This window comes from Amblyomma americanum, chromosome 1 (genome assembly GCF_052857255.1).
Source record: "Amblyomma americanum isolate KBUSLIRL-KWMA chromosome 1, ASM5285725v1, whole genome shotgun sequence".
NCBI classification, from domain to species: domain Eukaryota; kingdom Metazoa; phylum Arthropoda; class Arachnida; order Ixodida; family Ixodidae; genus Amblyomma; species Amblyomma americanum.
In genome coordinates, this window is record NC_135497.1 from 145066837 (window position 1) to 145090055 (window position 23219).

The following is a 23219-nucleotide window of genomic DNA, read 5'->3' on the forward strand; positions in this document are numbered from 1 at the left end:
CATCAAGCATCCTTCACGACCTGGCGTGCAGTTGTTTCGAAGGATTCTGCGATATGATTGTTATGATGCGCGCACATCAACGCGTTCATACTACACTAAGTTCACAATTATGTCCGCCTCACATAAAAGATTGAGGTAAGCTCCACTTCCGATATGCGGACATAAAAATGCTCGAGATGTCGTTGATGGCAAGTACTCAGCTTCGCTCTGAGCGCTGGCCTGCGGAGTCACCTTTAGTTACTGTCCCGCTTGGGCCGCAAGGAAGTGACAACCAGCACAGCAGCCGTAACGCAAATGCTTTATTCCGAATGTGGTACACGAAAACCGCGCTAATTGAAGCGAAGTTCAACAGTATAGCACCATGACGGCATGCAATACACGGACTTACAGTAAGCATTGTCCGCTAGCACGGCTGTGCTCTGCACAGTCTACAGTAGCGGTACGCAGGAGCTTAAGTCGTCCTTCTTTTCCGTTCCTAATTCGGCCTCGGGCGCTCCTGTTACTATAATGGCCGCACACCTTTACTTACGAGCAATGGGGTCTCGCTACACACGCAGACGCAACTGGACAGCAACTGAAAGCACGAAGTGACGGTTTCGGTGGCGGAACAGCTTGTTACTGCGGCTATGTTGTGCACCTACCCTCTGAGAATTTCCAAGACCGAAACTTTCCTTTCGATATTGGCTGTCTAGCGCTGGCGAACGTTTGTTGCGTTCGTCCGTTCGGAAAGGGTGCATGGTGAACGGGCGCGAACAGGGGCAGTACGTCCTTGTGCAGTTCAGTTCCGTGAAGCTCGCAAACGATGGCATCCAGCACGTTTAACTCTCTGTCGCAATTCTTGCAATCCACAACACAGCACGCATTTTTTCTGCCTTTCCACATCTTCTTAGAAAGAACACATTCGGCAGCCACCCGCGATATTTCCATTACTGCGTCGAGGCGTGCACGCTGGCGACTTGCAAGGCCCGTAATGGTGCCGTGTTCCGAGCACGCCTGTTGGCGCCAGCTGGACTCAGACTAAAGAACTGCGCGCTGTAAACGGTCTATACGCAAACGTGACGAGGCCCATGCAGCGGCAGAGCCGTGCGAATTGCAGACATACAGAGGGCAAAATGCTTGCCTAGAACACGTCCTGGGCATGTTTCGGGTTGAACACGCGATATCAAGCCATAGCATTTGGTTAAAAATTGTATGGGTGCAAGCATGTGCAGTTGAACTCATGGGATTTCATCATCATTTTTTGCCTTCCTGGTCGCAGCGGCCTTGGGAGCTCCGGAACACACAGTTCTGTCGTTCTAGACATGTGTTTTGCCCTCTGTAGATGAACAACATGCTGCAGCGTGAGCAACGGATTCCGCCTCCCGTCATAACCTGCGTGAAGATTCAGTCAGATTAGTCCCGCATAATTTGCTCTTACTGTGTGTTATGTCCGACATATGCAAACACGCTGTACATACTTTGATAAAGACGACGCCAAAACACGTTGACCCGGCTGTCGACTGTACGTTTATTCGCTGGTAAGGGGTACTCTTGGGCGGAAAAGCAGGTTACTACGCTTGCTACCCACCGTAAGCTTCTATCGGATGTCTTTCGCGTGTCGTCACAGGCGTCATGAAGGTGGAAAACACAAAGCTCCCACAGAGCATTCCTCAGCAAGCTGCAATAAGAGTTTTTACAAACGCGCTAATTATGGCTGTGTTCCTGGTCTCCTGCATGCTGGTCACTATGACTCCAGTAATGGCTGGATGATGTTTGATGATGTCTGATATCTGATATGATGGCTGTATGAATAGTTTTGCGCCTAAATGAGAAGGAGCACTACGGAATGACGGAATTTTCTCCTGAAGAGGCGCACACCTTTTACATGCTCCCCGCCAAGTTTCATCGATCCGCATATCCATGAACGTCCGTAAAATGGTGACCGACTCGCAAATCGGGTGTGATTTGTTTATTTTTTAAGGTATTATAATGGTGGTTGACATCTTCGTGGACATTAGAGAAACACTGAAAAGTTGTGCTCCACATTAAGCGACATTGCGAAGGTGGGTGGCTGCGTTGAAAAGTAGGCGATGGTCCATCGCTGATGGGTGCCGTTTCGTCCGTACGAACAGTGTGAACATGGAAGACAATTGACGTTTTAGCATACCGGAGACGTATACCGGTTTACCGGACCCCTTTTGCGCATGCGCAGTGGCATTGTTGAGATGCGGGGGAGCCACTGCGCGTGCGCAGGAGGGGTCCGGTAAACCGGTATACGTCTCCGGTATACGTCTCCAGCACGCTAAAAACGTCTAATGTAACTGGCGTCCCCGACCGAATCATGGAAGATGGTCGGTTGACCTATAGCGGTGGATAGTCCAACAATTAGGAATGACACGTAAACGTGTCCGCGAAGCAGTCCACTCTAGTTCCACACGAGCGATATTTCCACGAGTTGAATGCTGCGAAATACACAGATTAACCCGCTGTTCAAACTGCTTGCTTCGTATTTACGTTTTCTTACTAGGAGAAATTATGTAGGACGAAGCAGAATGGGCCAAACATGTAGTTGCGAAAAGAAAACACGTTGTTCTAGTACAGTGTGCGGATGTCTACTTACATCTCTCCGCTCACGGTGTCAATACGCAGCCCAAGAGTGAGCTTCGTGCGAAGAGAGGGACCCGCTGCCTGGTTCGAGCATCGAGCCGAAAGTGGTTAGGTCTGCTTCTGCCGCGCCCGCACTCTTTCGCCTCGAGAGAACTGAGAATATTGGCAGTGCAGGTATTACGCAGACAGCTACGGTACAGACACAAGCACTGTATTGTGCTTCCTTTGCTAATACTCACCTGGTGCCACCGCAACCCGGTAGCGGGCCGCAGCAGATGCGCGCGGACAAGGGTTGGCGTGCGTGTGAAAGGTGCACGGCGGGAAAACTGGCGCGAGCCGCTGCTGACTCGGGTCAGCGGCGGCTGTTGCTCGGTGAGTTTCGCCTGGGGCCCGCAGGTTCGGCAAGGGCGGGCCGCGAGGCTGTCGGCTCGTGATGCGAGTCTATGGGCACCAGCCAGACGAGGCATGCGAATGTCCATCGGCGGAGACCTCGCCCCGACGCGCACAAATGGCGCTGCTATCCGAATCTACATTTTTCATGCTCGCAATTTTCAGAATTACCGCCTTCACACCAGGACACATCGTTTTCTGATGGCATCTTTGCATCCCACAACCCGCCTGACTCGAGGGAGCCCAAATCTCGCGCTCGGAGTTGTGAACGCCTTCGTCCATATCTGATGAATGGACGAAATAACCCGAGAAAGGCGGAGCGCAGAAGGCGGTCACACCTGCCAATTAAGTGTGAAGCAGAGTATCTGATTACGCTTGCTAAGCAGGGTCGTTTCAATATTTCAACGCCTATAGAAAGCGTGATCTTTAAGCGAGAAGAAATATCACGTCTAGAATAAGCGTTTACTATGCGTGATTGTTTTAGAGTGCATAAGAAGCGTTCTAGAACAAGCGCGCACAACATAATCATCAGTTAAAATTACCAGTTACAATGATATTGCCGCTGAAAGACGCGTGTCAATGTGACACATTCAACATGGAATTTGTGTAGTTTTGTTAAGATTGTGGGGGCATTGTAAAATAATAACCGCAACAAAATTTGCGCAGCCGCGCGACACCACATTTTTTTCAGTAACCTGGGTTCCACAAATGTTAAGTTGCATGCATTATTACTCTTGATAATCTTGTAAAATAAAAAAAGTTTCTGAACGCTAGTCATACTGTTGTGTTCAAGGGGCGCGCCAAAGCCGCATCCAATCCGGCCGTGGTTGTTGAAATAATGGTTTCGTTGGGTGCAGATAAGCTACGTCGTTAACGCAACGAATAACCTTTTTTTCTTAGGGTAGCACTACTATTTTATTTTTGTTATTGTAATCCACGCTAATGTACTACAGTTTATGTGCAAGGGGAAAAAGCAGCAGTAAAGTTGAAGCTTAATAATAAGAAGAAACATATCGCGACATCGACATAACACACCAACACGACCAGTTTATTTCTTCGCCAACAGACCGATATGGTCGTCCGACTCCATGCGTTCGGATAATCCCAGAACTTAGTGTTATTTAGCTATGTCATTGTGTGAAGAACACAGTCTTAATTCATCAGCAGTAACAACATTAGTAATAGGTTTAGTAATAAACTAATAGGTTTAGCTGGAGAATGTTCCATTTATTCATCTTCTTATTTCAAAAATAAACTATACTACTAGATGACTTAAGAAGAAGCTTACACGTGGAATCTTGTTTCTGTCGCGTTCAAACACGCAGGCTTGTTGAATTAAATTAGGCAATTAAGAAAGAGCCGTGAACTCCAGGTTGTTTTGTATTTTTGCCCAATAACCTGTATACTTACGCGCTTCATGCAAAATAAAAGCACTGTCAGAGCTAACTGTTTCTCCGTTCTATGCTTTCCTGAAGTGTGAGCCTTATTTCTATTTATTTATTTATTTATTTCAATAGTATTGCCAGCTTTCGCAGAAGGCCTTAGGCAGGAATTAGCCCACATAGAAAAAAAAATGTCAGAAAATAATAGTTACTAGACACACAAAACATTTTGCAGACGGTTTAGCATGGTTAAGCGTTGAATTTCGTGCTGTAGCGCCTGTTACGGTGGGCACCTAAGGTCCTTACACGCTAAAGGAGTTTGATCTAAAGGCCTTTGCGATAACGACTTTTTACCACCTAAATCCCTTTACCCGGAAGACATTTACCATGAAGGCCGTCACCTTAAAGGCCTTTGCTGTAAGTTCTTTATCCTAAAAGCCTTTGATCTAAAGGCCTATCTTTACCTCAAAAGCCTTTACCCTGAGGGCGTTTATCTTGAAGGGCTTCTTCCCCTAAATGTACGTACGCCCTACCTAGGCCTTCACCCAGGTGAAGGCCTGACACACCTAGCAGGTTTCCCCAACCCGGTGGGCCGCCTTCCACAAAGCAGGTTTCAGGGATATACAGGTGCGGACAAAAGTAAACGCAGTACATTGTTGCCTTTAACGATTTTTATGCGCTGCCTAATTGAAACGGGCAGCCAGACTATGGGTAATGCTGGAAGTAGACACTAGTGCGCTTTCTCATGGACAAATAATGTTTCTTTATGTCCTATAGGGAAAGCCTGATTGCAGTCAAAACGCAATAGCGTGCTCCGTTTACGTATGTACGCGCCAGTACCTACGTACTGGCGCGTACATAAAACGGGTTCAAACCAGATATTCCTGCCCATTTCGGATCACGCCACCTTTTCGCACCAAAACTGAAAATCCAAATGCCAAATATTGAGGGGGGGGGGGCGGCTAGCCGCCAGATTTCGGGGCTGGGATAAGTGGCACATTTTGGCCCAGGGTAGGCCGACAGCTGAATTTTGACTGTGGGCCAACCCCCAGATTTCGGAAATGCGCCATTTGCCAAATTAACTATTAGATTTAACGGTAGGCCAGGTGGGAAATTCTGAGGGTGGTCCAACTGCCAAATTTCAGAGATGGGCCAGCACCGAAATTTTGAGGGCCGGGCCAAGTGGCAAGTTTTGAGGGTGGGTCAAGTGGAAAATGTTTTGGAGTTGGGCCAAATGGCAGAATTTGGAAGTGGGACTACTGCCAAATTTTGGAGGAGGCCAACTGACAAATTTTTGGGGTGGGCCATCTGCCAATTTATGAGGTGAGCAAGGTGCGAAATGGCGCGGTGGCAAGTTTTCTGGAGGTGGGCCAACGTGCAAAATTTGGGGGTCCTTCAGAACTTCAAATTTGGCGGTGCTCTCTGGTTCCTGTGGGTTCGCGTGACCGTGATGACGTCATCTCCAAAATGACGAATCAGGTAATTTCATTACGGAGAAGACGGGCGATTAATCTGGAAGACGAAAACATAAATGCTGTCAAATTGATATGTGCCTGTGTCCCTAGTATTCATGCATAGGTAATGGGCCGCTGACTCCGCTGCCATATTCGCCGAACCCAGCCTCGAGCTAACACCGCAGCGAGTGCAGGTGCAGGCTGTCAGTCAAGTTCAGGTAGGACCCGAACATCGGCTTCCGGCTCGGCAGTGAACACCTTTTTATTCTATCACGTCTCTACACACGGCAGGTTGAGAGAGCACACGCTTCCGCGTAGGACGCGGCAGATGCTCTCACGCATGCAAGCGATGCAGTTGAATGGCGGTGGAAGACATTTCCTCCGTATTCGTCAGCAATAACCACTCCGCCACAAGATGGCGGCGCATGTCACCCCCGCACAGCTTTTCGTGCACGAACGCTGGCTCTGCAGACGATCAGCAGTTGGTCGCGCGCTGCTGCTCCCGCACGGCCATACCCGTGCACCAGGAGGAAGAAAGCGGCCGCCGTCGCGCACTCACGCCCGCGGTAGCATGTCCCGCAAATCGGCGACCACGAAGGCGATGGCCGTCAAGAAAGCTGCGCACAGGTCCAAATCCCGTCTGCTGTACGCGCTCACAGTGTCGGCGGGGCTGTGGTGGTAGTGGAAGTAGCGCTCGTTGCGGTTCAGCAGCAAGGACACCGGCACGCCAAGCTCGGCCATCTTGGTGACGTCCGAGCCGCGGCCGCGGTCGGCCTCGAGCCGGGTCGCGCCGATGGGCGCCGTCAGCGCCAGCAGGTGGCGCAGGATGCACACGGTGGTATTACTGCCGCCGCCCGTGGTGAGGCCGACGGGCGCGAACGTTCCCTGGTCGGACTCGATGGCGAGCGACACGGCGTCCATCTCGCGCCGGTGCTGGCGCACGAACTCGGCGCCGCCCCACAGGCCGTTCTCCTCGGCCGTCCACAGCACCAGGCGTAGCGTGCGCCGCGGCCGCAAGTGCATGCGGCGCAGCTGCGCCATCGCCGCCAGGCCGATGAACACGCCGCCCGCGTCGTCCACCACGCCCTGGCCCACGTCCCAGCTGTCCGTGTGCGCGCCCACGATCACGTACTGCACGACACGCGCCTTCCGCTGAGCCAAGTTGCCCAGGCGTTGTGCACTACGACCGCAAGGCTGGGCCGCATTCTGCAGCGCGACGCCTGGACTCGAAGCCTCGATGGTGACGCAATACGCAATCGCACCAAATATGAGCTACACAAGCTGTAGTCGGAACCAGAGGTGGGCAAATGCCCCCATTTTTACTTTTCCTCCCTCACCCTCACTTGTGAATCCATGGTCCTCCCTCACCCTAGCCCTAATTTTGAAAAGTTATCCGGCCCTCATTCGCCCTCATCTTCACTTCGAAAAATTTGCTCGCCCTCCCTCGCCCTCACCCTCGTATCGTCGGTCCTCCCTCACCCTCACTAACAGTCATTTTAAAATTCGAGTGATATTTTCTAGTCTGCAACTTCTGGCGATATTACTGAGTAACAAACATACAAGACAAGCCCTCAAGGCTATATTGGACAAGAGGCTAGATGCTCATACTCTTGTGTGTGTGCGGGTATGTGTGTGTGAGCTGTTTGAGCTAACACATGAGAGAAAACAGAGACAGTTACGAGTTGAGCCCCAGGATATCACTCTGCCTTTACTTCTAGTACACACTGCATGCATACATGTACCCTGCTCTTATAACATTTCATTGTTATCTATATTTATGTTGCGTATACTGCAATCCCCACTGGGGATTTTAGCAGGGTGGGATGCAGATATGTGAACACAACGTAACAATTAACACAACTAATGAACAAAAGAACAAAGTAGAATAACGTAGCTTGAAATTCTTGGAAAATAAGCATACACAAGAGATTTTTAAACAAATCTGGAAATAAATCTTGACATAGAAGATTTTGAAACGCGATCATTGGTTAGGAGAATCCGTTCAATTACTGTTCGTGAAAAGAAATAATACTTAGAACAGTTATTACGCGTGGTAAATGACGTTACTGTGCGGCTATGTCTGTGCCTAGTGGCGTAACCAGATGACAAAGAAAGTATTCTCGTGAAATGTCTTATAGTGGCCGTTAATAAATTGAAAAAGAAATTTTAGTCGTGACACATGGTTTCTTTGCGTTAATGGGGGCAAGTCCGCTTTAGTTAAGAGTTCTGTTACTGACGTACGTCCAAATCTATTATAAATGAAACCAGCTACTTTTCGTTGCACAATTTCTATCTTATTACTGTAAGTCTTAGTGAAAGTGTCCCAAATAACGCATGCATAGTCTAGTATCGGCAGAATTACGCTTTTGTATGCGAGAAGTCGGACACAAGGAGTAGAAAGTCTCAAAGCTGTCCTCAGAAAGAAAAACTTGCGATTAACATTAGCCATTATGAAGTCAATGAGCTTAGTCCCAGTGAAGTCATTAGTGATCAAGAGTCCGAGATACTTATAATGTATTCCGAGAAAAACTCGAGATAAGTATCGATAAAATGAATATCTAGGTTTCTTATCTAAAGCGGCGTCTGCAGTAGTGAGCAGTACAGATTTATGGTTCAATATTCCATCTACTATCTGGCTATTTGTTTTGGCAGTAATTGATCCGCTAACAGAGAAGAGGTCGAGCATTGATTGAGAATTGCCCTGAAATATGGTATTTTCTTCTACGATTTGCAATAAGTCGAAGGCAAAAGTAATGTCCAACATAGCTGCACCTTTGGGTTCATGCTTTTTTACTGAAAAATTTGACCAGTCTACTTCAGGCAAATTAAAATATCCTGACAGTATAATACGATTATCGGGTTCGACATTCGTGCACAAATATTGTTTCAGTTTCTATACTACGGCAATGGTAGAGTTGGGGGGCCTGTACAATGCTCCAATAATATATCTAACGTTTCCATAATGCGTTGTGCAAAAAAAAAAATGCACTCTGCATTGGGTACATCAGACATTGATAAAAATCGCAGGGATGATTTAAACCGAATGCTGACATCTCCACATCTACCATCACGATCCTTTCGCTACGAACTGTAGCCAGTGGTAACGAACTCCCTGTCAAACACTGTATTGTTAAGGCAAGTTTCTGTCAAAACCGCTATTTCAGTGCCATGCAAAAGCAGAAGGGCCTACAACTCAGTTGTCTTGTTTATGACACTTCTGCAATTCCCTGCAAGTGTCAATTCCCTACCATGCTTGCTAGAAATTTGGTTCATAAAATCAGGCGCGCAATTACGCGGTCACAGGTCTTACCAGGGACAGAATTAAGCCAAGAGATGTTGGCGTTATTTGGAGAGCAGTACATTTTTTTTTCTTTTTTAGCACATCGTGCATTGCCAGGTGGAGCGAGCGATGATTCAGACCAAGGTGGTTAAGGTGCTGCTTTATTTTCATGGTAAGACTACAGTGGTCGCCCTTGCCCACCACATTGCGGCACCGCTTTCCTATACCGCAGTTCCAGAGAAAATAGAATATAGGAAGAAGATATGATTGTACTGAACTACTCGTAGCGTGAATAAAAAATTCGACACCAACGCCGCCGACAGGCTTTGATTTGACAGTGGAATTTCGCAAAAGCATTTTTTTTTTTTTTGCGCTGCAGCAAATTCTGTAAAACCTCACTGAGCTGATATCTGACTTCGTTCCGGCAAAGAAAGCCTAGAACTTGGGAATTCAACAGCCTTACTAGGTATAATTTCTACGTGTTTTACTCTATACACACTGATCATCCGACAGACTAGGGGCTGATAATGAAAATGTTGACAGCGGTACCGCGGTTCCCGCTAGACTGGCGGCCACCCGCACGGCGCGGCCAGTGGCCCCTTGTTAGCGCACTATACAGGATGTTTCACCGAATACTTTGCACAATTAAAAAAATGTTTTTGAGTTAGAAAAGCGCTTTTTTCGGCGGTGTAGTACATCACGGCGACGGAGAAGGTGTGCTGCACCCGCGTTTCGTTTTCGCCTGGTGTACCTCCAGAGTGCAGAAACTTCTTCCCTGGGATCTTCACCCTAAGAAGTAGCGCTTTAAAACGGGAATTCATAACCAGCGGCACAGACAAAAGCGTTAGTCCAGAGTACGGTTCGGGCCACCATCCTCGCCCTCAAACAGTGAATTCTGCCCTCCCTCACCCTCACCTCATCATGTCTTCCCTCCGTCACCCTTGTCATCGCGAATTTTCATGCGCCCATCTTCCCTCACCCTGACCTCACCGAGTGAAACCCTCATGAGATGAGGGTGAGGACACCCTCATGAGGGCTCGCCCTCGTGAGGATGCCCATCTCTGGTCGGAACCCACTTTACGAGGCCCAGCGCACCCACCGGGGCCTCAGCGGTGAAGGGTTCCCTTATGTGTGTCCGCCTCTTTAGTGTCGCCTGGGACACGTTCAAGTATGAACAGCGCTGTCCGTATGATGCTGTCAAGTAGTGCGACTTTTATTATTTCGCTATAACTTTAAGAAACGTAAAGTTTTCTGGATCGTATACGCTTGTGCTTTGGTTGCGTTATTAGAAGGGACGACCGTGGGACTTCTAGTCAGTTGTCAAACTAACGAATCAGGCAAGCAACTTTTCTCTTATTCAGAAAAGATAATCAACGAGCTTGAAGAAAAAATAAAACGCAAATTAAGGCCGAAGGTTCGCTCAAGCGAAAAAAATAGTGTGGTGAGATGATGCCTTGCAATAAAAAAGTTTGCCATACTTTGCACATCCGTATTATGCTGTATAACCTGCGGTAACAGCAATGAGCAATGTCTCGAAGGCCATCAACGTGCATTAAAGGTTGTATAACTGCAGAGGTTACATAAGAATTAAGAAACAATTTTGATGATACTGAGGAAAAAGCGAGAGCAGAGGCGACCGCGGGCTTCAGGACGACGACCGTAACTTTTAGCGGTCACCCTGCTCTAGTGCAGTTGCGAGCACCGTTCACAACCCTGCATGCACGAACACGCATTCTCGTGCGGCGCAGAAACTATGACGACGCTTTGTGTGTGTGTGTTTTTTGTACGTTTGTTTGTGCATTGTTCGTGCGTTTGAACGAGCGCGCGCGAAGCGAGTCCATCACTCCCGTGTGGGCTGGCGCATGCAGCCATGGCCAGACTCAAGCGGCGGCGCTCGCTTTGAGCAGAGAGAGAGGGAAACTTATTTCTCGGCTCGTGTAGTACGAGCCTACTCTTTGAGCAGCGACTAGTAGCGAGCTGAAGCTGGTAAAGGGCTGAGAAGGTGACGTGACATCTGCGCCACGGAGTGATGCGCAGTGATGGGTGCTATCGCGCGCGCAAAGGAAGTGTGCGGCGGCCGAAATCTGACAAGCCACAGCGGCGAAGGCAATCGCGTTTTCTAAATTCTAATAAGTGATATGGCTGTTGCTAACGCCTGGTTACAAATTTCCAATTGCAAGTAATTAAGCGCCTATCTGAAATAGTTGAAAAGTTAATTATTACAAATTAGTTAACCAGTTCACTAGTTAACGTGATTCACCTGTTTTTTGATGTCCACCAGAACTGGTATTACGACGCCGTAGAAGTCATACCCATAGTCCAAAAAGCCTGTTGAAAAAAAATTCTGGTTCACCTTTCCTGAAACAGCCTGTATAGTTCCTTACACTGCACTATGTCAGGTTGTAGGAACGTTTACCTGTACTGCAGTTTCTTAGAAAACAAAAACCTGCAAGTGCACCTTCTCAGTAACAAGGTTACCTGATCCGGAAATTCTGAGCCCGTGATGTCGGCGACGATGTTTCTGGACACACCGTCCGTGTGATTGTTGTTCATCTCCAGGTGCACAACCACTTTGGAGCCTGTTGAATTATGGGAAAAAAAGAATGATTCAAATGGAACGGCATGCTCATTGCATGTGTGCACCCTTCGTCAAAAATACATGACCCAAAGGGTTTGCTTGTAACCCGTTTTAGGGGACGCTGTGGCACACCCGGAAGTTGTAAGCTTCGGAGCGTAGGACCGATGCCAAACGAGCCATGCTGCATAGCCTGGAATGGACACTGCATTTTTGACAAAGGCTGCACACGTTTGTAGAAACGGTTTCATGGGGCCCAGCAAAGTTTGTCGTGGCTAAGTTTGTTTTGTCGCTTAACTGGAGCCGCTTAACTAAAGACAACGCGCCAGCCAGACAGTCACGAACTATTCTCATTATAGAGGACAACCTGGAAGTTCGCGTCCCGCTTGCACAAGGTCAAGTGTGTTGAATTTCAGCTGAACTCGAAAATTCTATGAGCAGCAGCAACAACAGTAAAAGTACGAACTTCTCATATTGTAATAACGCCAACTGGCGTGATTGTTTAATGTCTCATGAGAAAGACGAAATTACATCAGCGACATCGGTTGCAGCAAGAATACAGAGTCCAGCGCGAGAAAAAAAATCACTGGCTAAACTAGGCTGTAGCTTACTTGAGATATCGGTGAGAGCCGTCATGTTTTAGCTAAGCCTTGTCTAGCCAGTAATTTTTTCTCTTCAAATTTCCTCCCCTTTCTTTTTGTCTTCTATCTCTCGACCGCCGCGGTGGCTCAGTGATTATAGTGCTCGGCTGCTGACCCGAAATACGCGGGTTGGAACCCGCCCGCGGCGGTCGAATTTCGATGGAGGCGAAATTCTTGAAGCCCGTGCACTGTGCGATGTCAGTGCACGTGAAAGAACCCAAAATGGTCGAAATTCCCGGAGCCCTCCACTACGACGTCCCTCGTAGCCTCAGTCGCACGTTCAACCACACAGAACCGATCTCCTTTTCTTGTTCTCTCTCTTGGCTTACCTGTCTTGCCTAGCTAAGATCCGCTTGGATTCATGCGAAAAACTACAGCGTGTTTCAGCTTCACGATGGCTCAGAGTGGGCTCCCAATAACGGCTCTCACCGTGAAAAAAAAAAGAACTGTTGGGGGGGGGGGGGGGGGTTCTGAAGGCCAGTTTTACGGCAGCCTTTCGCCCAGAGGTTGTACACGCATCAAAGACAAAACACATGCATTTGCTTTGAAATGGTGCATACAAACATATTTTAAACGGAGACAACAGCAGCAGCACCAAGTGCTTCTTTCTACATATAGTATAGCAGGCAGCATAGATATGCGGCTGCAGAGCATCGATATCATTTATTTTCATTACCCTCTTTCGCTAACTCGATTACCTGAGTGCTTAACCCTAAATCTCTTAACTTGGCCGCCGCGCTAGCTGCGCCTGTTTGAGAGAAACTCACCCCGTTCCACGAGCCGCGTCAGGAAGTCGGCGTCTTCGATGGTGACGGCAGCAGCCGGCACCTTGGGCTCACCGGGCGTGTAGGCCAGCATGCCGGTGTGCAGCGTGTAGAGGGATGCCGGTGCCGCAGAGCGCACCAGGGTCGCCACGGCGCCGTACCTGCGCAGCGTCCGCGCGTGTCGTGGTCGCGCCGACGTAGACGCTTTCGCGGGACCTCCGAGTTTTTTAGTCGACAAGACAGGTGCACTATACGCATAGCTTGCACATGCATGCATATCGATATACCAAAGGCGCTTGCACTTGTCGATCAGGATCGGGAGGATGTATACAATTCGTGCGCCGACGTGGGCAAAATTATGACCGGTATATTTCGATATGACGGAAGCTCGTAATATTAGGCATGGTGAGTCCCATTATGTGTCTCAGGTAAATAGTGCTCAGGATAAAAGACGGCCGTGTCAGCTGATCGGCCCCGGCGGCGTCTTGCCAAGCGAATGGGAGGGGCGCGCTTACCTGGCTGCCCGGGATGGTCCCTTACTCCGGTACGGGACGTACTGCCAGTAGTCGGTCCACTCCGGATTGAAGAGCACGATGGTGCCGTTCACCTGGACGCAGCAACCACGCAACAGAGGAGCGTCACACCTGCGGCCGCGTGGTGCTCTCCATGGGCTGTCTTGAATTTTGAACCATATATCTGCTCCAGAAAATAGCTTTCCATGCATGCTGCAGCAGGCAACAGGCGTTTGCGCAGAAAGCGCTCGATTATAAGGTTGTCGGGGTGATGCACGCAAAACACGTGCCTTCCGAATGCGAGAAGATCTCACTCGGAAAACTTTCTGCATATAAGGATTGCAGAAATGAGCAGATATCAGTCTGCTCTGCGAATTAAAACCGCCTCTGTTGATTACTGAATACGGCAAAAAAAAAATTGCAGCTCCTTCTCAAAATCGATGAAGCGCATTATAGGGAATGAATGACCTCAGCCTTTGTACACGAATGCGAGTTGATGAATAGAAAGCCGGAAACAATTGTGGGGGACGGCTTGGAGGGATAATAATAATTGGTTTTGGGGGAAAGGAAATGACGCAGTATCTGTCTCATATATCTTTGGGCACCTGAACCACGCCGTAAGGGAAGGGATAAAGGAGGGAGTGAAAGAAGAAAGGAAGAAGAGGTGCCGTAGTGGAGGCCTCCGGAATAATTTCGACCACCTGGGGATCTTTAACGTGCACTGACATCGCACAGCACACGGGCGCCTTAGCGTTTTTCCTCCATAAAAACGCAGCTGCCGCGGTCGGGTTCGAACCCGGGAACTCCGGAGCAGTAGTCGAGCGCCCTAACCACTGAGCTACAGCGGCGGGGCTGCTTGGAGTGATCGAATAAAAATTCAGGGTGGGTGTGAAACTGCCCTCACGATAGGGCAATCAAGGAGGTACACAACGCAACAATGCATTGTCGGGTAAATAAATATAGGAAATTCGAATACGCGAACTCCTACGCGAGGAAAAAGACGCGCAACAAGAACTCACCGGTTTTTGCGCGTCCCGTGCTCGTGTTTTTTTTAAATTTTTTTTCCGCTGGTATGCCGCAGTTCTTGTTCCGCAAAGTCAAACATCGAAGCGGCAACCACAAACACGTGAGCAGAAAGTATTTCATAAAAGTGCAATGGCCAGTGCGATGGGTCCACACAAATCGTCGCCACGATGAAGAACTGACAAACCTATGGACGCATGCGTAACGATTGTCGAACAAAAAGAGCGGCCCCGATTAAGCAAATAACAACGGGCTCTGCGCAAATGAAACCTGCTGCATGTCGCAGTTACTTTGTAACCCATGTTTCTTTTGCATAGTGCCCAGTTAATTAGTTAATATCGACCAATTATTAAAGGGACACTGAGGGCATCCAATTATTGTTCTCAGTAAAAAAAAATGATTCTGTGGATCTTTCTGGCTACGTTGACATTTGCCTGGTAGCAAAAAACGGATTTATCGCCGAGAAAATCAAATTTGAAAATATTCCCGCAAGTTAATTCAAACTCCTGACGTCCTTACTGAACAGGATGGGTTGCCACTTTTGTGAAGTGAATGGCAGTATAGCCTCCGAGATCCGCGACGCAAAATGTGTGTCAATGACCGCATTTTACTTGCGAAATCGACCGGAGATGGCGACACCTGTATTACGCTATATTTAGTATTTTCTAGCTTATAACGGCTCCGTTTTCGGTTAGCGTGTTTTCTGTGATTCGAACGCGGTGCCCTATCGATACAGGAAAACTTCTATTTGTGTTCAGTGTCCATTTATAATTGGTTTTAGTTATGAAAAATGAGCTAGTGTGTTACAGGAGGTTACAGGAAATGCGCAAATGAAATGTTTTTAATAGCTGCGTTTCCCCACACTCCCCCCTTTCGGTTACGGTCAAGCAGATCGTCGACGAAATTTTGTAATTGTGAAACGCCCATGTTAAAGCAGCCATTTCAGCGGAGTCAAATACTCGTCACTTTCACCTCCTCTACATTTAGCGTGAGAAAGCGCTTGGTGTCGCCTTCTTCTTGTTTAAGTGCGAGACGACTCTAGAGCAGTTCGTATTTCGCTTTATCGGGCAACTGACAAAGGTTTTCTTTTTTTACAGGCTTAACAAAGGCGCATGGCGAGAGCAAGAGTCTCACCTGGTCGCGGCGCGCGTCGAGCTCGTCAAAGGAGCGCACCACCAGCACCGGAGCCTCGAGGCCCCCAGGCGGCGTGGCCACCGATCCCCCGAGGCCCAGCACCGCCAACGGCACGCGGCGGGGCTCCACCAGCGTGGCCCGCTCTTTGCCGCGGAGCCACACCGGCGTGGCCACGGGCTCCGTCTCCACGCGGTCCACGCCGGCGGCCCGGAGCGCCGACACGAGGTGATCGATGGCCGCCTCGAGGCTGTCCGTGCCCACGAGGCGGTGGCCGAACCGGTCGGCGAAGTCGGCCAGCGCCCGGTACGTGGTGCCGGACTGCGGACCCGCGTCGAAGGCCGACAGGATGCGTCGCACCACGGGTCCGTAGCCGTCGATCTCTGCGGCGAGTTCTGGGGACAGCTCGCACCTCTCGGCCGGCAGTCCGCTCCTCGACAGCAGCGCCGAGAAGAGCAAGGGCAGCAAGGGGTTCACCATGGCTGTCTATAAGAGGCCCCGTCGTGCGCACGAGTCAGCGAGCGGCGGCTCTCTCGGCTGACCGCGCTAGGGACGGCCATCGGCTTGCACCCTTCCGATAAGCGCAGCCGCAGTTGCCGCGATACTCGATCCAGGAGTTCTTATCTGAAACGTCTTCGTCCCGGTAGTGTCTGCTGCAACGTTGCGGGGGCGACGTGCCAAGCAGCGCAGTCGGAGTGGCCGGCGTGGGCTCATGGGAGTAGCGCGCTGTGGGTGCCTGCGGACGCACTGACTCCCCGAGTTGCGGGGAATCATTTGCGCAAGCCGCACACGCTGGTGAAGCGGCTAAGTAAAAAAAAAACGATAAAAAGAGAGAGACGCAAGAAAAACCGTTGCCATAAAATGGGCAACAGCAGTGCGGGAAAGAGCACAAGGAAACGCTTACGCTGGTGAAAAAAGATTCAACGAGCTTAGCATGCCAGAAGCCCTGTCTTGTATGAAATGATATCTGATTACTTCGATGCGGGACGATAGGAGCAAAGAGCAAGGAACGCTTACTTTTCGCGGGAGCACTGTTTTCGCTGCTGGAATTTTTTACTCAGTAACACAAATCACACAATTTCGATGGTACTCTCTCACTCACTGTCTCTTTGTCGCTGTCGACCTCGTGATTATCGCTTTCTCACTGCTCATTGAACAGGCGATGAATTCAAGCTCTCCTTCTCCTACCCCTGCACCTGCACACTTGGGCTTCATTGCTGCCGGTCTCATTCCTACTGGTACGTACCACCGATGAGGGATGGCTGTTGACGATTTTCTCACGTCATGTGGCGAATACCCAAGCTGGGAGCTTGCCCAGGACTCGGGTGGCAAGCGATTGCTGATGAGCAAGTACACGCATTGAAAAAAGAATGAGTGAGAAAACACGCACATTTGAGAAGAGTCGGGTGGACATCAAAGAAAAAAAAAGGCAAATGCTGGAATCAGAAAAAAGGACAAGTACAAAAAGCTCCCAGATTCTCTGCCGTCACCTGGGGGAAGAACTGACAGTGACAACGGTATCGCAACCTTCACACGACCACAGCCTGAATCGCGCGAGAACAGATGACACGCTCTGGAATCCTTATACAGCCTGAAGCTTTCCGAACAGATGAACGCCAGAGTTCTCGGCTGTATCATACCACACTGTATACGACGCCGTCTACCCACGAGAAAGTGCACTATGCAGCAGTCGTTGTGAACGTTTCGCGCGGTAGCTGACGCAGTTCGATTATGAAGTTTTGTCACACGTCAAACGGTACGCACCCATGCCAGAGGAGCAGCTTCGTCGTCGTTATTGCTGTGATGCCGTTACATACCGACAAGGGGGACTGGCCACAAAAGGAAGAATTCAAACTCCTATACCGAGAAAATTACACGCAGACATATAAAAAAACTGCAAAAACAGCAGCTCTTTCATTAGAAAATGAATACAAAGAAAGCAAACATAACCGCAGCTTAGAACGACGCCGAAAAGGATGAGTGGAGAAAAGTACAAGTAAAAAGCGACAGCGTGATCAGCGACCCCAGCAGGGAATCCTCCCAGAGGAGGAAATGAACTTGTGGACAGCGGGGCGAACTGTCCCGTGGTCCAGCTGTGTAGCTGTAGTAAATTTGGGAAATTTTTCAGAAAAAGCCTTGAATTTTGGATAGGAATTTCATAGAAGAGTTTTCATAAGGGGACGAATCGACGACAGGAAAGGAGGAAATGGTCGAACGTTTCAGGTTCGTGGCAGAAAGAACACGCGTGCCGTACGGGGCTGTTGGTGAACATTGAGATCTATGACGGTAGAAATTTAGAGAAGCAGTCCTGCATCTATAGCTGGTCTGTGCCACCTCGCATTGACGAGAAATGCAATGTCCCGAATTGCACCTGAATTTTAAATCTCGAAAGTCATCAGACGATATAGTAATGACGATTCAGAATGGTTCAGCAATAAAACCGCTTGAATTGGGCACCCGCTCATAGGGAAGACAAGGAAGCAACTGCAGAAAAGGCTGCGCTCCAGGAAGACGATGAGAGAATGTCTCCTCTCTCGTTCATGTGGATTCTGCTGAGGCCGGGAACCCACACATGCCTGACGTGACGAACATTACAAGGCAAAATGGCAAAAAAAAAGAGAAAACGCAAATTTGCCCGGATTGGAGGTGTCATGGCTGTGCAAACTGAAAGGTCATCAGTCATAATAATGACCTTACACTGCTGAGCACATAACTTTCTGATGGCCAGAATGTTTTGATCATCGTTTTCGTCTTTGCTTTCTCTCTGTGTGTCTAAACAGACCATTTCTTCGTCCTCTGCTATACTCCCTTCCTGTGTTTTGTGAGTCCCGATTTCAAGCACAGATAATTTTTCGCATATGAGGCTCCATCGCGTTGCTTTACTTTTTGCAATCTTAGCACATCTTAAAAGTCATTGTCAACGACAGACATTCCGGTTACTTCACTTCGTTCAACAATCACGATTTTCAGTGTTTTGGGCTTTTTCTACGCGTCATGATCCGAGAACGCCCCCGACCAGTTGGTGATGATAAGCTGAAATAGAGACAGCACGCGAATGCGAACAGATGACGTCAGATTTTGGTTTCTTTATATACTCCGCTGGCTTCCTGAAATCTATCTCTTCCGTAGGATTCCAGCAACCTCGGATTAAAGGTCTCAAATCCTCCATTAACGAAGCTAATAAGCATTACAAGCTTATAAGCGGCCGAGAGAATATAGCGAGTATTGCACGCGTTAATTATAGAGCAAAAGCTGTTAAAAGCCCGTTCTCTGTTTGGCGTTGTTAAAGTAGTAGTAGTAGTAGTAGTAGTAGTAGTAGTAGTAGTAGTAGTAGTAGTAGAAGAAGAAGAAGAAGTAGTAGTAGTAGTAGTAGTAGTAATAGAAGAAGAAGAAGTAGTAGTAGTAGTAGTAGTAGTAGTAGTAGCAGTAGTAGTACACTGTAAACAAGAATCAACACAAATGGGAGTTTAAATGGTTGGCGTCACCTTTATACTCCATATGCGGAAATATTTATTCCATCAATATAGAGTAAAATGTGTTAAAATGACGTATTTTACTCCCTGCACTCAATAATGGGGCATTAAAGAGAACTCTCCTCCTTATAACTCCTATTTCTAAATGGAGTTTCTTGGTCCCAATGCGCCCCAAGTCCGCAGTGGAGTAAAAAAAAAAACAAACGCCATTTTGCGCCATCCGTCCCGCCACCTAGCGTCTCGTCTGGTTCTGGTCAGTCATCTCATAATGCCGGTGAGTGACGACCCCTTGGTCACCATCGTCGCTGGATCTCTGCTCACTTCTGCCCCTTCACGGGCGCCGATACAAGGTATCGGCTTGTCGTCGTTTTCAGCTACAGCATGCTACATAATTGAACTGCTCTTGTGAAGCTTCCAGTGCTCTAACCATACCTGACCTTCCTTTGTTAGTGTCGCCACTCCTTTAGAGTACCCTCTTAGGCCTAATTCTCATAGCTTTTTTTAGTGTGGTTCTCACGGTGTGTTGCAGCAGCTTATAGTGCGTTGCATAAACGTGGAGCTGTGATACCACATTGTTTCAACGCTGAACTCTTGATCGTGTTGATGAGGCTACATTTTTCCTCAGTCCTATTCAAATGCCAAGCCTTAAAGACGTGAATATTAAAGCAAACACTGCCATACCAAATTAACTTCAGGGGTGTTCTCATTTTCAATTTGTTTTGCTCTGGTTTTTAATCAAATATAGCGTGGTGCACGCCCATGAAAACTACTCAGAGACCCCTTTTCAGTTTGGAACTATTGATTCCAATGTTGCATCGCTTTACCTACGATCATAACCAGCCAAACGTACAGCAAAAGCAGGCTAAAACCAAACGACTCCTGCGGCCTCCGCCTACGACGCTGCTGGGCTTGCAGACGGCGAAAAGAACGCGTGACGCGGGGTGCCATTAGGGCAGCTCAGTTTCCCAAGTTGAGTTGCCGGCGGCCCCCGCAGCTACTGGCCATTTCCACCGCTGGCACTGGTGTAAGAATGAGCCTAAATGAGGACAAATAAACATAGCGCCATTTTTGGGCTCCATTTCTGTGGGTAGCAAAAATTTTACTCCCTTGTACTTCTAAATACCACCCTGTAAATGGGAGTAAATAAAGTACTCAATTTATATGGAGTAAACAAAACCTCATCTTCGGTGTGCGCTAGAGGACAAGCTATTTACGCCCATTGGGGCGTTTTTTTTTTGTTAACAGTGTAGTAGTAGTAGTAGTAGTAGTAGTAGTAGTAGTAGTAGAGAGCGGAGGAAAGCGTAACCGGAAGCTGTGTACCTCGGCGCAACTGGATAGTTGTTGCCACGGAACCACCCGGAGGGGTTCATTGTGGAGGAGGGTGTGGGAAAAATGAATGCTCTAGATAACTATACATGCATGCACATCGATAGCTCCCAAATTCTTTACCTCATAAATCGCAAAACAAAAATAGCTCAGCAACTGTCGCTGAATCTCGGGTTTCACAGCGGTAACCGTCCTGTTATTTTTTTTCCGATAAAAGTGTCCGCTAACCAGAAAACCTTGGCGCCGAAATGTTTGCCTTTGAGGTTTGGATCTGCCATCACGTGCTGTCTCACCGTGGTGTCTGGCGGGCTTGATTCGCCGGCGAACACTGGCAATACTATGCAGAAACGAACGCGAGCGCGTTAGTACACCCTCCGCTGCACGAGCACCGTGGTAAAGCGTAACGAACTTCTTTCGTATCAGAGCTGAAGGCTGCGTTGTGGTGGTCGTTAGTCGTTTCATGTTTTACATGTCACACTTAGAGCTGCAGCTTCTATGGCGGCTCCCTTATTTTCTCAACTCATACGATAAGTTTTTGCGTGACTCAAATGGGTATTAGAACTAAGAATATGTTCGGTGAGCGAACAGAACCCTCATTTCTCACTTGAGACCTCGCGGTAGGCTTCAGGGTATATAACTGTGGTTCCTACTGTAGCACATTTGTATTCCTTGCTTTGTACTTTTCAACTCACAAGCTTGACTGAAGCTTGATTTTGCGTCTCTTTGCCTCAGACTATATACTGTCGGCAGGAAAAGTAAATGGACCCCGGAAGCGGATTCAAAATGTTTAATTTTTTGAAATACGCCGTAGCAGTAATTATCGACAGATGCTAGGCAGCGTATATAGACGGCTCTTGTCACGCTCTTCTTTTCTAGCTTGATGGGTTAAGCTGTATGGTAATCAAAATTTTACGTTGGTTTCATGGTCCATTTACGTTTTCTGTCTACAGTACGGGTGCCCAGAAATTAAAATGGAGCACGTGTCTGAGGAATAATTGGGCTGCTTCGCCTGCACCGCTGATAAGACCGACATCAAAAGTGTGTAGTAATGGTTAGCCGGATGTACCTCGTGCGCCCATGCTGCATACATGCGCATACCCTGCTGGAGCTCGCCGCGATTCGGTTTTCTCCACCCTGTAGTGCCCCGGCATTATTTTGGGGGCACTTGTACATGGCGTGCATGCCTGAGAGAACACAAAAAAATGCAAAGTGCACTTAAGACTGCCAACGTTGTGTGAAGGCGAAAGCGTAAGTGTGACATCGTGAGCGTTCGAACTCGACGCAGGTTGCTCACTGAGAAATGAAACAAATACGCGCCTCCGAACGTCGATTCCACAAACGCTGAATCCACAGAGGTCCGACTGAAACACTCGGTTCGAATACTTGTCGTGGGCTAGCCTCCAACCTAAGAAACGTATGTAATATGCAATGGGAAATCGTATGACACCGCCCGTAACGGTGAACGATTAACGGCTGCATCATAATTTTCCTGCGAAAATTGGTTTTTGAGGAAAGGAAAATGCGCAGTAACTGTCTCACATCTCAGTGGACACCTCAACCGCGCCTTCAGGGAAGATGTAAAGTCTGGGAAGTCATACAGTTGAAGGTGCATATGTCGCCGGTTCGAATCCCTGTCGCAAGCTTGCCTCCAACTTGAGCAGCACATGTAAGCCATATGCAAAGGAAATTCGTACGACATCTCCCGGAACGCTGCACGACTAATTATTGCTCACAATTTTGGTACTAATGTAGTCGGCTAAACTGGCGCCACATTGAGGTCAGCCAGTGGAGGGTATATATACGTTATATGACGAGCGAACAGACATATGGTTCTCTGAAATTGCGGCGCTTGGCTTGGTGTGAGCGTCCTACCCCTGCTTGATGACGTCACTCTATTTTTCTTCCCATCGCTGGGATTTTCTGTGCAATCTGCGAGTACACACACACGCCGCCGGCTTTTCTCGTAATGGGGCCAGTAAAGCTTTCGCCTTAACAAAGCGTGCAGTTTGAGGAAGAAGCATTGCTAATATTATTTTCTTGTTCGACAAAAATATGATCGATGATGTGTAAGGCGTGCCAGTAGATGTCTCAGTAGCACCGCTGTCAAGTGGTAGATTTCGAATTTCGCCCTCTTTCTTTTAATGCCGATAAAATTATCTACGTAACGGTTCCTTGTTGCACACATTTCAACCGATTGCTTTTCCAGGTAATCGGCAATTTCTGTATTGACACTTTATTTCCCCGAAGCCAATGTTTACATCGTCAGTTAGTCAGTCTTAATAATTAACTAACATTACAGAACGATAAAAGTACTTCAGACAAGGCCACCCGACTCTCAACAGTACTGAGTTGGTTTGACTTGCTTAGGCCCACTCCATTAAAGAAAAAAAACGATTAAATTTTGCTGGCACACCTGATATGATGTACTCCTTCATATACAAGAACGTGTGTTCGTGTACCAGATGCATTTTGCTTTAAGGGTGCTTATATGAAGTGTCCTCGTATGAAGGGGTGCCACCTTGAGGCTGCTTGCTCAGTCCATTTTACTAAGCCGGTCTCACCTTTTGCTGCATTAGCTAAACTTTGGCTGCCGTAAAGCGGCCAACATTGGCAGCGTCTTCAGTTTCATTCGATTCAACCCCTCAGACAGCCATGTCGTGTGGGTCAACCATGGCCCGCGTG

General features: G+C 48.3%; 1 protein-coding gene across 1 annotated transcript; it reads right to left on the reverse strand.

Moving 5' to 3' along the window:
* Nucleotides 1–6054: 6054 nt before the first annotated feature.
* On the reverse strand, nucleotides 6055–16542 carry LOC144136353 (carboxypeptidase Q-like). Its single transcript, XM_077668613.1, has 5 exons — nucleotides 15742–16542; nucleotides 13588–13679; nucleotides 13076–13233; nucleotides 11571–11671; nucleotides 6055–6943 (listed from the first exon to the last, which is right to left on the reverse strand). Exons 1-5 carry the CDS (start codon nucleotides 16216–16218, stop codon nucleotides 6368–6370), a joined length of 1404 nt encoding a protein of 467 aa, XP_077524739.1. The 5' UTR covers nucleotides 16219–16542; the 3' UTR covers nucleotides 6055–6367.
* Nucleotides 16543–23219: the final 6677 nt, after the last annotated feature.

Excerpts from the sequence above, each read along its gene's own strand:
- LOC144136353 (XM_077668613.1), bottom strand. The coding sequence starts at position 16,218 with ATGGTGAACCCCTTGCTGCCCTTGCTCTTCTCGGCGCTGCTGTCGAGG. Across the intron at positions 13,680-15,741 it reads TCGACGCGCGCCGCGACCAG|GTGAACGGCACCATCGTGCT; the intron begins GTGAGACTCTTG and ends TGCTGCGTCCAG. Across the intron at positions 11,672-13,075 it reads GACGCGGCTCGTGGAACGGG|GCTCCAAAGTGGTTGTGCAC; the intron begins GTGAGTTTCTCT and ends ATAATTCAACAG.